We start from the raw sequence: 13,854 nt of genomic DNA, 5'->3' as shown, positions 1-13,854 counted from the left end.
CAAGTTTAGCAGCATCATTTTGCAGATTTTGGTCAAATTCCGAACTGGTCGAGCCCTTTGGAGGTTCCGCAATGCTCTAATTGTGTTCATTTGTTCAACTTTTGTTTTCAGTCCCCCCTCCCAGTCGCAGCTCTTCTCCAGAGCGAGCGCAGAGTACCAACCAGGTGAGCGGGAATACAGCCTTTTACCAGCACCCATCCATGTTGGTGAGTCGAGACAAGAGTGGAGGAGAAGATGAGGTGATTGGGGTTCAGTGTCAGCATGCGGATTCATTCAAACGCTCATGCTCGTCTCCTACAGGGAAGTACTTGAGGATGAAGAGAATACATTTCCAGTTACCCTATGATGTCATGTGGCTTTGGCAGCACAACCAGGTACAAACGCAACTCCAGCACACTGAAGCAAATTTAAATCCTCAGCTTGGCAGGGCGTTTCATTGTGCATCTGGGGATAACTATGATACGCTGTGATGTATTAAGCAGTGTTATAGTCGTCTGTTCAAGGAATTTATTTGTTGTACCAACACACAATTACACATGATATGACAGGAAATACCGTAAGTTCTTTATTTCTTCCGTGTTTACAATGTTTCTTATTTCTTTAATGGTGGGTAATAGCCTTATCGTTTGTCAACAGATTCAAACTGATTTAAAGAACAAAATGATTACTTTTCTATGTGATAAGAACCAAAATATTGGAATTTTTCTGCAAAATCAAAGGCCGTGTTATACCGTGATGCAATTGGTAGGCCTTGCTCATCATTTCCGATAGGATTGCGGTTTGTGGTTATTTTTGCTCAAAACTGGGATTGCTGGTAATAATATCGTTGTCATTTCCCATCGGATTCCAACTTGACACAAACAACAAAATGTGGTGAGTTATAAAACATTTCTTAGTCCTAACACTCACTCTTTCTTTCTGGAATAATATGAAAGGTGAGATCAGAGACACAATTTGTGTGATTGATTAAGCAGCTTTTATAGTGCTCAATTCATTTATTTGGAATTCCCGCTCTGTGACTGATTTTTTTCCAACATTTGCGCCAGAGAAGACTGCAGTTTCTGGTTATTTCTGTCTGACATTTTAATGTCACGAAATGGTGTTGTCATTACTCAATGGATTTAAACTCGATCAAAGAACAAACGTGAGGGTCATTCGGAGTGGGTGAGCTATTACTTTTCTCCGTCCTAACATTTCAGTTTCTAAATATCACAGGGACCATATTCACATGGTATCTGGGGATTGCCAGGTTGACGGTCCAGACATACACACTTTTGAGGTTATGAATGGTGCACAACTCTTTTGTACTCTCAGTTACCATACCACCGTACTTACAGTTTTTCATTTGCTTGTTTTCATATCTGATTGATGAGTGGTTAGCACATTCGGCTCATAGTTCTGAGGTTGGGGTTTCCAATCCGGCATTCCTGTGTGGAGTTTTCATTTTCTCCCAGCGGGTTTTCTCTGGGTACACCGGCTTCCTCCTGCACTCCAAAAAGATCCATATTAGGTTAACTGAAGACAATACGTTGTCCATGGGTGCGAATGTGAGTGTAAATTGTTGTTTTGCTATTTGTGCCCTGTGATTGGCTAGCAACCAGTCTGCATGTGCCCCGCTTTTGGCTAAAGTCAGCGGGTATAGGCTCCAAGTCACCCACGATCCTAGTGAGTAATGTGGTATAGAAAATGAATGGATAAAGTTTTTATAAACCACTGCGTTAGCATAGGTTAATGTAAGAGTATGGCGTGTTCCCGACTTATGTCCACATTTGGGTTACACGCCCATAGGAATGGAATTCTGTCATGAACGGAGTCCAGCCTGTATATGCTGTGAGGTCAACAATTCATGTCTTTTATCGTGACTGCACCTCAGCAGTCACAACTTCTGCTGCAACTTCAATTTTGAATCATGTTATTTCCCCAATAGCTTCAGAGGCAACCTGCCTTCCCGCTGAAGAGGAAACGGCGCTACTGTGAGTACTGGAGAACTATGTACTGTGTGTTTTCAAATGAATGCACTCAAATAAAATTTCACTGTGAACGTGTCACACACAGGCCGACTGAAGGAGAGGACATTTCCCTCCCAGCACACTGCGGTGAGAGTCAATGACAAGTTGTTTCATAAGTGTATAGGATGCAACCTCAACACTTCCCTTTTTTTCCTCACTCAGGAGGAGAGCTCGAGTGACTTGGCCAGCCTCTTTCCTCACCTCGACATGGACCCTTTGAGCAACAGTGAGCGGTACGGGAATCAAACAGCAACCCGCATTTCGGCAAGAGCTATCTGATGCCATGTTACTCACTCATGGCTGATGTGTTGCAATGTGGGTCAGGAGCTTCGTGGTGACACATCGCGTGTTCCTGGTGCGGAACTGGGAACTGGTGAGGGAGCGACAGATCCGACTGAGGATGGAGGGGAGGCGAGAGGGGGACAGCGAGGCGGAGGAGAGGGACTGGCGTGTCGTGTGCGGGGATGGAGCCAGTGGGGACGATAGCCACATCAAGTCAGGTCCATGAAGCAAGTGTGTGTGTTAGTTTTTGTTTCTGTAGGTGTCACACGCTCAGTACATGCTTCCTTTCTACATTTAGATATACAGTGGAACCTTAACGGTGGAACACAGGTTGTTCAGGGACACTAGCCGACCAATTTGTTCATAGGTCAAAACAAATTTTCCAATAGGAAATAATGGTAAAAGATACCTTATAAGCGGCACGGTGGCCGACTGGTTAGAGCGTCAGCCTCACAGTTCTGAGGTGCGGGGTTCAATCCCCGTCCCCGCCTGTGTGGAGTTTGCATGTTCTCCCCGTGCCTGCGTGGGTTTTCTCCGGGCACTCCGGTTTCCTCCCACATCCCAAAAACATGCATTAATTGGAGACTCTAAATTGCCCGTAGGCATGACTGTGAGTGCGAATGGTTGTTAGTTTCTATGTGCCCTGCGATTGGCTGGCAACCAGTTCAGGGTGTACCCCGCCTCCTGCCCGATGACAGCTGGGATAGGCTCCAGCACGCCCGCGACCCTAGTGAGGAGAAGCGGCTCAGAAAATGGATGGATGGATGGATACCTTATAACCTTATAAATAAACTAGGCTGGGCGATATGGCCTTCAAATAAAATCTCAAAATGTTTTCCCCCAAAAATCAAATTTCCGATTTTAATCAATTTCTTCCACTTTGCTTTTTTTCCGATCATTAACTTGCACCAACTTCCACAGAAATAGAAATACATATTGTTTTTCTTTACAGATAAGGAAAGTGGTTCCTCTTGAAACAAATGTCCCTTGAGTCAAAGGGTATTTATAAACGATCCCTAATAAATTTGCAATTTAACATAAAAAAATGAACCATCAAACTGCAGGGCTCAGCTAGTCCATTTGCAAGAGAAAGAGTTACGTCGCACCCCTTCCAGCTCTCTGGTGGTCTTTTCTTATGTAGAGTTGTACAGGTGAGGCAAGGCGGCCTCCGCAAAATGCTGCTCGGAAGAACATCCTTTGGGTCAAACGGTTCCAAGATCTCGCTAAATCACAATAAATGGTCTAACTATGTCATTGGCAAAGTTCAGCTCTTTTGAGTCTGACTGCCTTCCACTGGGCTCCTTTCTTATCATATACTAAACAATGCGAAACCCATTGCGCTCATGTTGTCTGTTATTTTGTGAGAATTAAAGTCGCAAGTCGCTTTTATGATAAACAGTCACAAAAGGGGTTGGAAAATTTGCTAAATTTAGTGACCATATAGCTAAACTGGCAACACTGACTGCTTTTGTAAACGATTGTGGAAAATCGATTAATCGCCTAGCCCTCAAATAAACTAAATAAAAGGGGAATCAAATAAAACTACTCACCCTTTGATAATTAATCAGGAAGGGAGGCTTGTTGAAGGCTTGCATCATGCGTTTTAACTGTCATACAAGTGGAAAAAGAAGATAACCGCTATGTCATAAAACTTAAAAATCTTAAATTGCGTACTCACCATTAACTGACGATGTGACTTGGTTACGTGCAGATGGAGGATTATGCCGTAAAGCCTGGGAGGGGAGTCTTGTCACATAAAGACTAAATATAGCTGACTTTATTAGGATTTATTGCCACTTTAGCCATTTTTTTACTGATTTTTTACGTCTACTATTATCATCAATACATCACAGTGACAGTTTTGGTCATATCGTTATCATCAGATTTTCCCTCTACCAAAACGGGTGCCCTTTTGTGTTGACACTACAAAAACTCTACGGTCTTGCATGACGTCCCTTATGATGATGGAGGTTCTATACAGGATTTGGACACTTTCGCATGCTATTAATGAGAAAGTGTGTCCAAACTTTTGCCTGGTACTATGCGTATAGGATAGGGTTCTTGAGATGTGGATGTCCTGTGTCTTTTCCTTTAAAAGCATGCTCGTGTGCTGCTCTCACAGCCCACCATCCTCATTGTTGGCTCTCTACATCACGGGCTGCAGCACAAACTTAAGTGCTTTTCCAACCACAGAATGCTTAAGCGCGCAGAAAACTCTCTCCGTCTCTGTCATCCGCTGTGAAGAAGCGAGCCGGCGGGCTTTCCCCAAGTTTTGCACCAAAGTCTCCCTGCGAGAGCTTGCAATGAAGAGCAAATAAGGATGACAAGTTTAGGTACACCACTTCAATAGAATGATATTTAATACAAGAGCTCTATTGTTTCAAAAGCCTCTTTCACACTGTCTGTGACTGCCATTTTCTAGCTTTTCCCATGTCGCTGTTCTGTATAAATGGCATCCACACAGAATGGTGAGACAAAGTTGTTCTAGCAATTTCCCTCCTTTTGAGGAATTATTTAATTGATGCCATGCCCCAATAAATCGCCTGGTGCATTGTTTACATTGAACACACAGTCCAACAGTCCTTAAACTTTGTTGGAAATGGCAATCAAAGTATTAGAGGCAGCTCTCAGTATGATGCGGTGCAGTTTTGCGACACTTCAAAGTACAACCACAATAATAAACACATAAATTAATACCTCTCTGACAGTGTCAATCACAACAGAGCATTAGCTGTAAGGTGTACCTAATCTTCTGTCCAGTCTTATGTCATCAAAATTCCTTCCTTCCTGGATCGCCTGGACTAAAATACTGTACTACTTCTCTCTATTCTTTTACCAGATATACCAGTGGGGGTGGTGGAGGTGACTATTTCCAGCAGTGACCCCCACCCGGGCGGTCACGACACCCCCCACTCGCTCACCGCGAGCCCCCGCGTAAGTGAATACACACATGCAAAGTAGATGATTTATACGATCAATTTTCCAATTTGTATCCATGAGTCGTAGTTGTTTATCCAAGTGGTCTTGTTCATTGCAGCCCACAGAGAGCCAGAACAGAGAAGAAGATGATGAAGATGATGAGGAGGAGGAGGGCGAGGAAGGCAAAGTGGGAGAATGCAGCAGAGAGCAGAGGAGAAAGCGGCTGAACGATTTACTTTTGACCCTGCAGCATTCATAAGCTAACACACGCATAAAGGCAAGTGGAGCGGGAGACGTAATGGGAAACGTTGTAGTGGTTGTACAAAATCAACACGGCCTTGTGAAAGTAGTAGGTACAAAAAAAAATCTTTTCAAAAACCTTTTCAAAAAACTATAACGTAGAATTCAATTGAAGGAAATAACTCAGTTTAGAGGGGGTGTAAAAGTATCATAGGCTGATTGCGTAAATGTTTTGTGGCACATTTATGCAATCAGCCTATGATACTTTTACACCTGATACTATGATATGTTGAAGCACGTTTTGCTTTAATGACGACATTCAGTCATTTTGGACTTGGTACAAAGTTGAAAACCTTGTAATCACCCCGCAGTTGGATTTAGATCTGTGCTCTGGCTTGGACATTCCAAAACTAGAATTTTCTCCTGGCAAAGTCATTCGTTTGTTGATTTGGATATACTGTATGCTTTGGCTCAATGTGGAATTCCTCTTTTGCGCTAAACCTTACTGATACTGTATGTGGAACTTTAAAACTGTTCATACTGTATGCCATGCCAGCCTTTTCTGGCAACTTTTGCAAAAAACAATCAAAAATATCTGGTCTTGCCAAAGCATGTGGCAAGACTCCAGTCAAGAAGATCTTGGTTTAAATCACATCCGTCCCCATGCTTGCGTGGGTTTCCTCCACATACTCCAGCTTCCTCAAACATTCCAAAAACATGCATGTTAGGGTCATTGAAGACTCTAAACTGCCCATAGGCCTGGTACACGTAAGGATTTTTCAAACCTTAAAAGATTTTTTTTTTTATCTGTTACAGAGTCTGATAATCAGGCTTGGGTGTGGTCAGTGAAAATGGGTACTCTGTCATTAGGCTTTCTCTAGATCTACAAACACACAATGTAGCTCCTTCTGACTTTACCATACTGTTGCTCGCAAATACTCACTTCTGTCCTGAATCTAGCCTCCACTACTCTTTCCCATAACTTCATTGTGTGGCTCATCGGCTTTATTCTTCTATAGTTCCTACAACTCTGCACATCACCCTTGTGCTTAAAAATGGGCACCAGCACACTTTTCCTCCATTCCACAGGCATCTTCTCACCCGCTAAAATTCGGTTGAAAGAGCTGATCAAAAACTCCACAGCCACCTCTCCTAGATGCTTCCATACCTCCACAGCTATGTTATCGTTACAAACTGCATTTGCAATTTCCATCCTCTTTAGTGCCTTTCTAACTTCCCCCTTACTAATCATTGCCACTTCCTAGTCCACCACACGTGCATCTTCTACTCTTCCTTATCTCATTTTTCTTATTTGTCAATTCCTCAAAGTATTCTTTCCATCTATTTAGCACACTACTTGCACCAGTCAACACATTTCCATCTCTATCCTTTATCACCCTAACCTGCTGCACATCCTTTCAATCACTATCCCTCTGTCCAACCTGTACGGATCCTTTTCTCCTTACTTTTGTGTCCAACCTGGCATAGAGGGGAGCAAAAAGGTATTTAGTCAGCCACCAATTGTGCAAGTTCACCCACTTAAAAAGATGAGAGAGGCCTGTAAATTTCATCATAGGTATACCTTACCTACGAGAGACAAAATGAGAAGAAGAAAAAAATCACATTGTCTGATTTTTAAAGAATTTATTAGCAAATTATGGTGGAAAGTACATATTTGGTCAATAACAAAAGTTCATCTCAATACTTTGTTACATACCCTTTGTTGGCAATGACAGCGTCATGTCACGATACAATTGTATCAATGTTGACTGGACCCAGATGCAGACGCAGGTGGAGGAACTATTGGAGAATGGTTTATTATAATCCAGTTCAGGGTAAGTATCTCCAAGGCGTGAAGGTGGCCCGTCGGGACAGGGAATGTGCCGGAAGCGGAGGGGCGTGAGCAGGTGGGAGAGCTTGGCGGCGTGGCTGGAGCGAACAGCCAGGCGGGGGGCACGGAAGGAGCACTGGAGACGAAGAAGAACACAAGGAGGTAAGTGCGATTGCAGGAAGTCGAGTAACTTACAAGAGTGCGAGAGTCGGCCTGTGTACAACAATTGAGTGATAATACTCTTGCGGTGGAATCCTGGATCTGGCTGGCTTATATGCAATAATGAGTGCTGATTGAAGACAGGTGCGTGCTCAAGGTGATGGTGATTGCTAGGGAGAGAGAGAGAGAGAGGCAAGGCGAAAAGTGCCAAAGGAGGAACTGCAGGGCACAGATGATGACAGGTCAAACGTTTTCTGTAAATCTTCCCAAGGTTTTCACACACTGTTGCTGGTATTTTGGCCCATTCCTCAATGCAGATCTCCTCTAGAGCAGTGATGTTTTGGGGCTGTCGCTGGGCAACACAGACTTTCAACTCTCTCCAAAGATTTTCTATGGGGTTGAGATCTGGAGACTGGCTAGACCACTCCAGGACCCTGAAATGCTTCTTACGAAGCCGCTCCTTCGTTGCCCGGGTGGTGTGTTTGGGATCATTGTCATGCTGAAAGACCCAGCCCCTTTTCATCTTCAATGCCCTCCCTGATGGAAGGAGGTTTTCACTCAAAATCTCACGATACATGCCACCATTCATTCTTTCCTTTACACGGATCAGTCGTCCTTGTCCCTTTGTAGAAAAACAGCCCCAAAGCATGATGTTTCCACCCCCATGCTTCACAGTAGGTACGGTGTTCTTTGGATGCAACTCGGCATTCTTTCTCCTCCAAACACAACAAGTTGAGTTTTTATCAAAAAGTTCTATTTTGGTTTCATCTGACCGGATGACATTCTCCCAATCCTCTTCTGGATCATCCAAATGCTCTCTAGCAAACTTTAAATGGGCCTGGAAATGTAGTGGCTTAAGCAGGGGGGACACGTCTGGCACTGCAGGATTTGAGTCCCTGGCGGCGTAATGTGTTACTGATGGTAGCCTTTGTTACTTTGGTCCCAGCTCTCTGCCGGTCATTCACTAGGCCCCCCACATTTTTGCTCACGGTTCTTGTGATCATTTTGACCCCACGGGGTGAGATCTTGCGTGGAGCCCCAGATCGAGGGAGATTATCAGTGGTCTTGTATGTCTTCCATTTTCTAATAATTGCTCCCACAGTTGATTTCTTCACACCAAACTGCTTACCTATTGCAGATTCAGTCTTCCCAGCCTGGTGGAGGTCTACAATTTTGTTTCTGGTGTCCTTTGACAGCTCTTTGGTCTTGGCCCTAGTGGAGTTTGGAGTGTGACTGCTTGAGGTTGTGGACAGGTGTCTTTTATACTGATGAGTTCAAACAGTTTCCATTAATACAGGTAACAAGTGGAGGACAGAGGAGCCTCTTAAAGAGGAAGTTACAGGTCTGTGAGAGGCAGACCTGTAACTTGTTTGTTTCTAGGTGACCCAATACTTATTTCCACCATAATTTGCTAACAAATTCTTTAAAAATCAGACAATGTGAGTTTCTGGATTTTTTTTTTCTCATTTTGTCTCTCATAGGTGAGGTATACCTATAATGAAAATTACAGGCCTCTCATCTTTTTAAGTGTGAGAACTTGCACAATTGGTGGGGGACTAAATACTTTTTTGCCCCACTGTGCAAATGCCTCTTGTTTGGCCTTTTGCCACCGCTACCTTTGCCCTATCTCCATGTATTCCTTTTCTCCTCTCCTCAGACTCTCAGTGTCCCACTTCTTAGCTAACCTCTTTCCTTGTATGCTTTCCTGCACTTTAAGGTTTTACCACCAAGTCCCCTGCCCCCCTTTCCTACCAGAAGATACACCAAGTACTCTCCTGCCTGTCTCTCTGATCACCCTGGCTATAGGGGTCCAGTCGTCTGGAAGCTTCTTCTGCCCACCAAGAACCTGTCTCACATCTTCTCGAAAATCCGCACAAAACTCTTCCTTTCTCAGCTTCCACTGCATGGTTTTCTGCTCTGCCTTTGTCTTTTTAATCTTCCTCCCCACCACCAGAGTCATCTTACACGCCACCATCCTATGCTGTCTAGCCACACGCTCCCCTACCTTACAGTCAGTAACCTCCTTCAGGTTACATCGTCTGCATAAGATGTAACCCGCCTTCGTGCTTCTACCACCGCTCTTGGTGGTCACCCTATGTTCCTGCCTCTTCTGGAAGAAAGTGTTCACTTCAGCCATTTCCATCCTTTTGGCAAAGTCTACCGCTATCTGTCCCTCCAAGTTCTGTTCCTGGATGCCAAACATACCCATCACTTCTTCATCAGCCCCGTTTCCTTTACCAACATGTCCATTACAATCTACACCAATCACTACTCTCTTTGCCCGGTATGCTCTGAACTACTTTGCCTAGTGTCATACACACTTCTGAAATAACAAATGGTCTCAAATTACCTTTAATTACATGATATTATTAATATTCATCGAGCGCGAACAATGAGCATAACAGCAGTCATATTTACAACAGTAATAGTCGCATTTCTATTAATCTCTGCAAGTGTTTGTTTTCAAATGATCACTTCTACCACATTGGTGACCCCTGCACTAGGGCTTGAATGACAAACGATTTTTTTGCAGTCAACTATAATGTGACGAATGTCGAGTTGAAATCGATTAGTCGATGACATCATTGATATTTTATCAGCATATTAGAGCGGTCCCCAAACATTTTTACACCACAGACCGGTTTCACATAAAGACATATTTCGACAGACCTGCATAGACACAAATAAAAACAAATGATTAAAAATGCAAGTCACCATTATGATAATTGCAGTTGTTGTAATTAATATGAGACGTAATATTTTGACGATGAAGATGGAGTTTCACTTTGCACTACTTACGTCGTTCCTCGGCACCAGTCCCAAGGTACCGCTCTTAGGAATCTTTTAAGACTAGCTGCAATTGGAATAATTGAAGCTTGTGAAGGCCAACCGCTTTTCTCATCCACACCCATCTTATTTTCATACTCTCTGACCTTCGCAACGTATGAAGACTGTTTCGCCTTGTTGGTCAGACGTTTGTAAGTTTATGTGTTTATACGTCAGGCGACAGCAGTAGATGGGCGAGTCGAAAGTGCTCTGTAAATTGGCTGATTGAAGGACAAGTTGCCAAAAACGTAATTAGCGATTTCAACTGTTAAAACGACGTCGAAGTCGTAGAATCGACTTGTCGACTAATCGGTTCAACCCCCTAATACCCACTGTACATGCACAGATTAATTGACAGCATCTCCCCTCTGTGTAGGAAGGAGCACTCAAGAGGAAAAGGGACCAGGCTCGCCGCAGGACACAGACAGGTGCTGCTTTTGAATCGGAAAACAACAACAACAACAACAACACGGCAGAGAGGAGTGAGGAGGAGAATTTCAAACCACGAGAAAGACATCACTGCGCGCTCTGACAGCCACTGAACCGAGCGCGCTGAAGGGCATCACACCAAGGATGAAACCATGGCAACACATCTTTTGTCCGGGATGAAAGAGAGAAAAAAAAGAGAGCGTGATCGCGAGAGAGGGAGGATCAACTTAAACAGACCAGCTGAAATTAATTTGCACTAGTGCCCGAGCACAGTAAAGACACTAAACAAGTGTGTGTGCCCCCCCCCCCCCCCAGAAAAAACAACAACACACACTTGGATTGCTCCTCCTTGGGCACCTTAAAGCAAACTGGGGAAGGAACACAGACCCATGGTGGTTCTTGGACTTCGGGCGGGGAGTGCTAATCTTTTGGAAAAGGGAGGAAGCGCTTCAGCTCTAAAAGCACTTGTTTGGCTTTTCTTCACGTGACAAGCCAGTGAATAGGAAAATAAAGGGGGGGGGGGTCGGAATGATTAGAGGAATTTTGGCACTGCTGCAAAAGAATTTCTAATAAGGTTTTAAGAAAGATGTTATTTTTTGCGTGCTAAAGAAATCTACGGACACTAGGAATGTTTATTGTGAACTATTTTCTTCAAGTATCGCTTCCTGGGAAGAAGGGAGGGTCAAATGTGTCTTCGTGTACTTCAGACTGCCTTTGAGAATGTTTTATTGACAATCAGAATGTCCCAAGGTGTTTTAAACAACAACAACAAAAAGAAAAAGATGGCAAACATGAAATGCTAAGTAGAAGTGCCATGCTGTCTTGTGTCCAAGCAATATCTCTCCTAATAAGCACTATATGATACATTATCACATCATGTTAAATTAGTAATTTTTGTGTACAGATTGTTCATAGGTTGTTCTGACTTTATGGGTATTTGCTCAGTATGTACAATACATAACATTTAGTTTTATGTACATAACAATACTATATGACTTACACACAAAAGTTAATCATCCAATACTTTTTTTTTGTTTTTTGTTTTTTTTACAGCTGACCAATACATTAGACTATGATTGTATACCTTTTTATTTGTAATGTTTTTTTTAACAAGCATGGTTTTATTGGTCAGTGATTTTTAAGTTTTGTGGCTTAAAAAAAAAGCCAAGAAAGTGCAATTTCTTTGACTGTTTACATACCCTACATATATACACCCCCCCCCCTCCCCTCTTTCATCTTTTTTTTTTTAAAGTGCATCGCTGCAAGTGTATTATAAACTTTATAGCAAAGGTACATTTAAAAAGAGTTATCTAGTTTGCATGACTTGTAACCTTTGCCTGTTGCCTCTAACGATGTGCATCTGGGGGAAAAAAAAGAAAAAAAACGTCATAGAAAGTACGATCAGATTTGTATTTTGTTTTTGCTTATGTATCTAATAATAAAAAGCATTTTATGTCTACCAACTGAAAACCCTGCCAACTCTCTTAGTGTATGTGTTTACACCATGCAATGTCTCGAGGGGGAAAGATTCCATTTTGGCCTAACAGCGGCACCTAGCGGCGTTTACGTTGCTTAGGCAGTGTTTGTCCTCCATAATGACCCATAATAAGAGGATGTGTGATCATAGCTGTAAGGTGTGGGGGAGGGCTGCGGATCGCACTCGGGAATCATTTCTCCTCTTCTGCCCTTCAAAAACAACCATGGCCACTATTTATAGCGCAGAACCATCCCCAGGACATTTCAAAGGGCGTTGTGTTTTCCAAGCGTCCTCTCGTCTTCGAAAGCGCCGGCTTAGTGACGAAACAGATACAATATCGTCGTTTGGAAGCCGGAGGAGGCAAAATATTTGTTTGTAAAAAAAAAAAAAAAAAAATGGGTGGAAATGTTCGACGCATTTAAAAACGACGGCGCTCCAGTTACCACCGTGACAGGCTCTGCGCATGCGCGTAAATGTCGCCGTCAAAACAGCTTTGGCGGGAGACAACTTTAGATTTTATGCCGAGGGCGCCTCTCCCAAAAAGAATGAACGTCGCAGTCGTCGAAAAAAGACCGCACAGTGACGTCCTATGTAACGCAATAGAACGCGTTAACAACTGTACAGTATTTGCAAAATGACCATAGGGTAAAGAAGGCTATGGGGCATGCGTTAGCGAGCGTACCGCCCCCCTATCAAAAAAAAAAAGAAAAACATCCTTTTTGACACAAAATCAATTATTCATCTGTTTAAAGTAATGACGATAGATTTAGTGCAATTAATAACTCCCACAGGTGACGTTTTTCTGGTGTTACCGGGAAACCGCATCCGCTGACATGCGCCAGGGAGCGTCGACAAGTTACACGACCAAGCCCTTTGGTCAATCACTAAAAATCAATAAAACACTTTTATTCTTATTGCTGTAGTAGGTAGCAATGCGAGGCCACTACTTAGTACAGGTCAAACTGTGTTCAATTAATCATCAAAAATATTCACCAAAATTCAATAATCATAAAAACATATTCACCAAAAAGGAATAATTGTCAAAAATATTCACCAAAAATAGATAAAAACACGATGCTTGTTGCGTCATGTAAGAGACATTACCGAACTCTAACATTTCAATTTGGTAATTTGTCAATTCCACATAATAGTAATTGAACATAATAAATACATTATTATTATTATTACGATAAAACAGCTATCAAGATTAACCAATGGCAAAATATTGACACAGAGTATCTAACACTAGAAAATATATCTACTAAATGTAATAACCAAATAGATAACTTGAAGAAAAACTGGTCCCCTCTTATTAAAATGGTGAACCTTGAAGCTTGATTCTTGTCTGCCTGGCAAAGAATGTCATACAGAATTGTAATGTAATGACCAAATCATATCTTATATGCAATAATGAGTGCTGATTGAAGACAGGTGCGTGCTCAAGGTGATGGTGATTGCTGGGGAGAGAGAGAGAGAGAGAGAGAGAGAGAGAGAGAGAGAGAGAGAGAGAGAGAGAGAGAGAGAGAGAGAGAGAGAGAGAGAGAGAGAGAGAGAGAGAGAGAGAGAGAGAGAGAGAGAGAGAGAGAGAGAGAGAGAGAGAGAGAGAGAGAGAGAGGAAAGGCGCAAAGTGCCACCCAAGCTCCAAAGGAGGAACTGCAGGGCACAGATCATGACAGGTCAAA

The 13,854-nt window shown here is 42.9% G+C and overlaps 1 protein-coding gene across 8 annotated transcripts in view; it reads left to right on the top strand.

Annotated features, from left to right (window-relative positions):
* The window catches only part of LOC133479435 (histone-lysine N-methyltransferase ASH1L-like), a 31,463-nt gene extending 19,298 nt beyond the window's left edge, over nucleotides 1–12,165 (top strand). For 2 of the 8 annotated variants that reach the window (XM_061776436.1, XM_061776435.1), the window contains 9 exons: nucleotides 112–206; nucleotides 301–374; nucleotides 1,928–1,973; nucleotides 2,056–2,096; nucleotides 2,172–2,242; nucleotides 2,334–2,509; nucleotides 5,131–5,225; nucleotides 5,329–5,487; nucleotides 10,643–12,165. In XM_061776436.1, coding sequence (XP_061632420.1) covers nucleotides 112–206; nucleotides 301–374; nucleotides 1,928–1,973; nucleotides 2,056–2,096; nucleotides 2,172–2,242; nucleotides 2,334–2,509; nucleotides 5,131–5,225; nucleotides 5,329–5,469 — 739 coding nt within the window. In that variant the 3' untranslated portion in view covers nucleotides 5,470–5,487; nucleotides 10,643–12,165. Of the gene's footprint in view, nucleotides 1–111; nucleotides 207–300; nucleotides 375–1,927; nucleotides 1,974–2,055; nucleotides 2,097–2,171; nucleotides 2,243–2,333; nucleotides 2,547–5,130; nucleotides 5,226–5,328; nucleotides 5,492–7,229; nucleotides 7,444–10,642 lie in introns of those variants that run through there. The other 6 variants (XR_009788941.1, XM_061776438.1, XR_009788943.1 and 3 more) reach the window with 6 other exon arrangements.
* Nucleotides 12,166–13,854: the final 1,689 nt, after the last annotated feature.

This window comes from Phyllopteryx taeniolatus, chromosome 6, assembly GCF_024500385.1.
Source record: "Phyllopteryx taeniolatus isolate TA_2022b chromosome 6, UOR_Ptae_1.2, whole genome shotgun sequence".
Lineage (NCBI taxonomy): Eukaryota > Metazoa > Chordata > Actinopteri > Syngnathiformes > Syngnathidae > Phyllopteryx > Phyllopteryx taeniolatus.
Note: the sequence above shows the minus strand (reverse complement) of the source record. Positions and strands in the feature narration are given on the sequence as shown.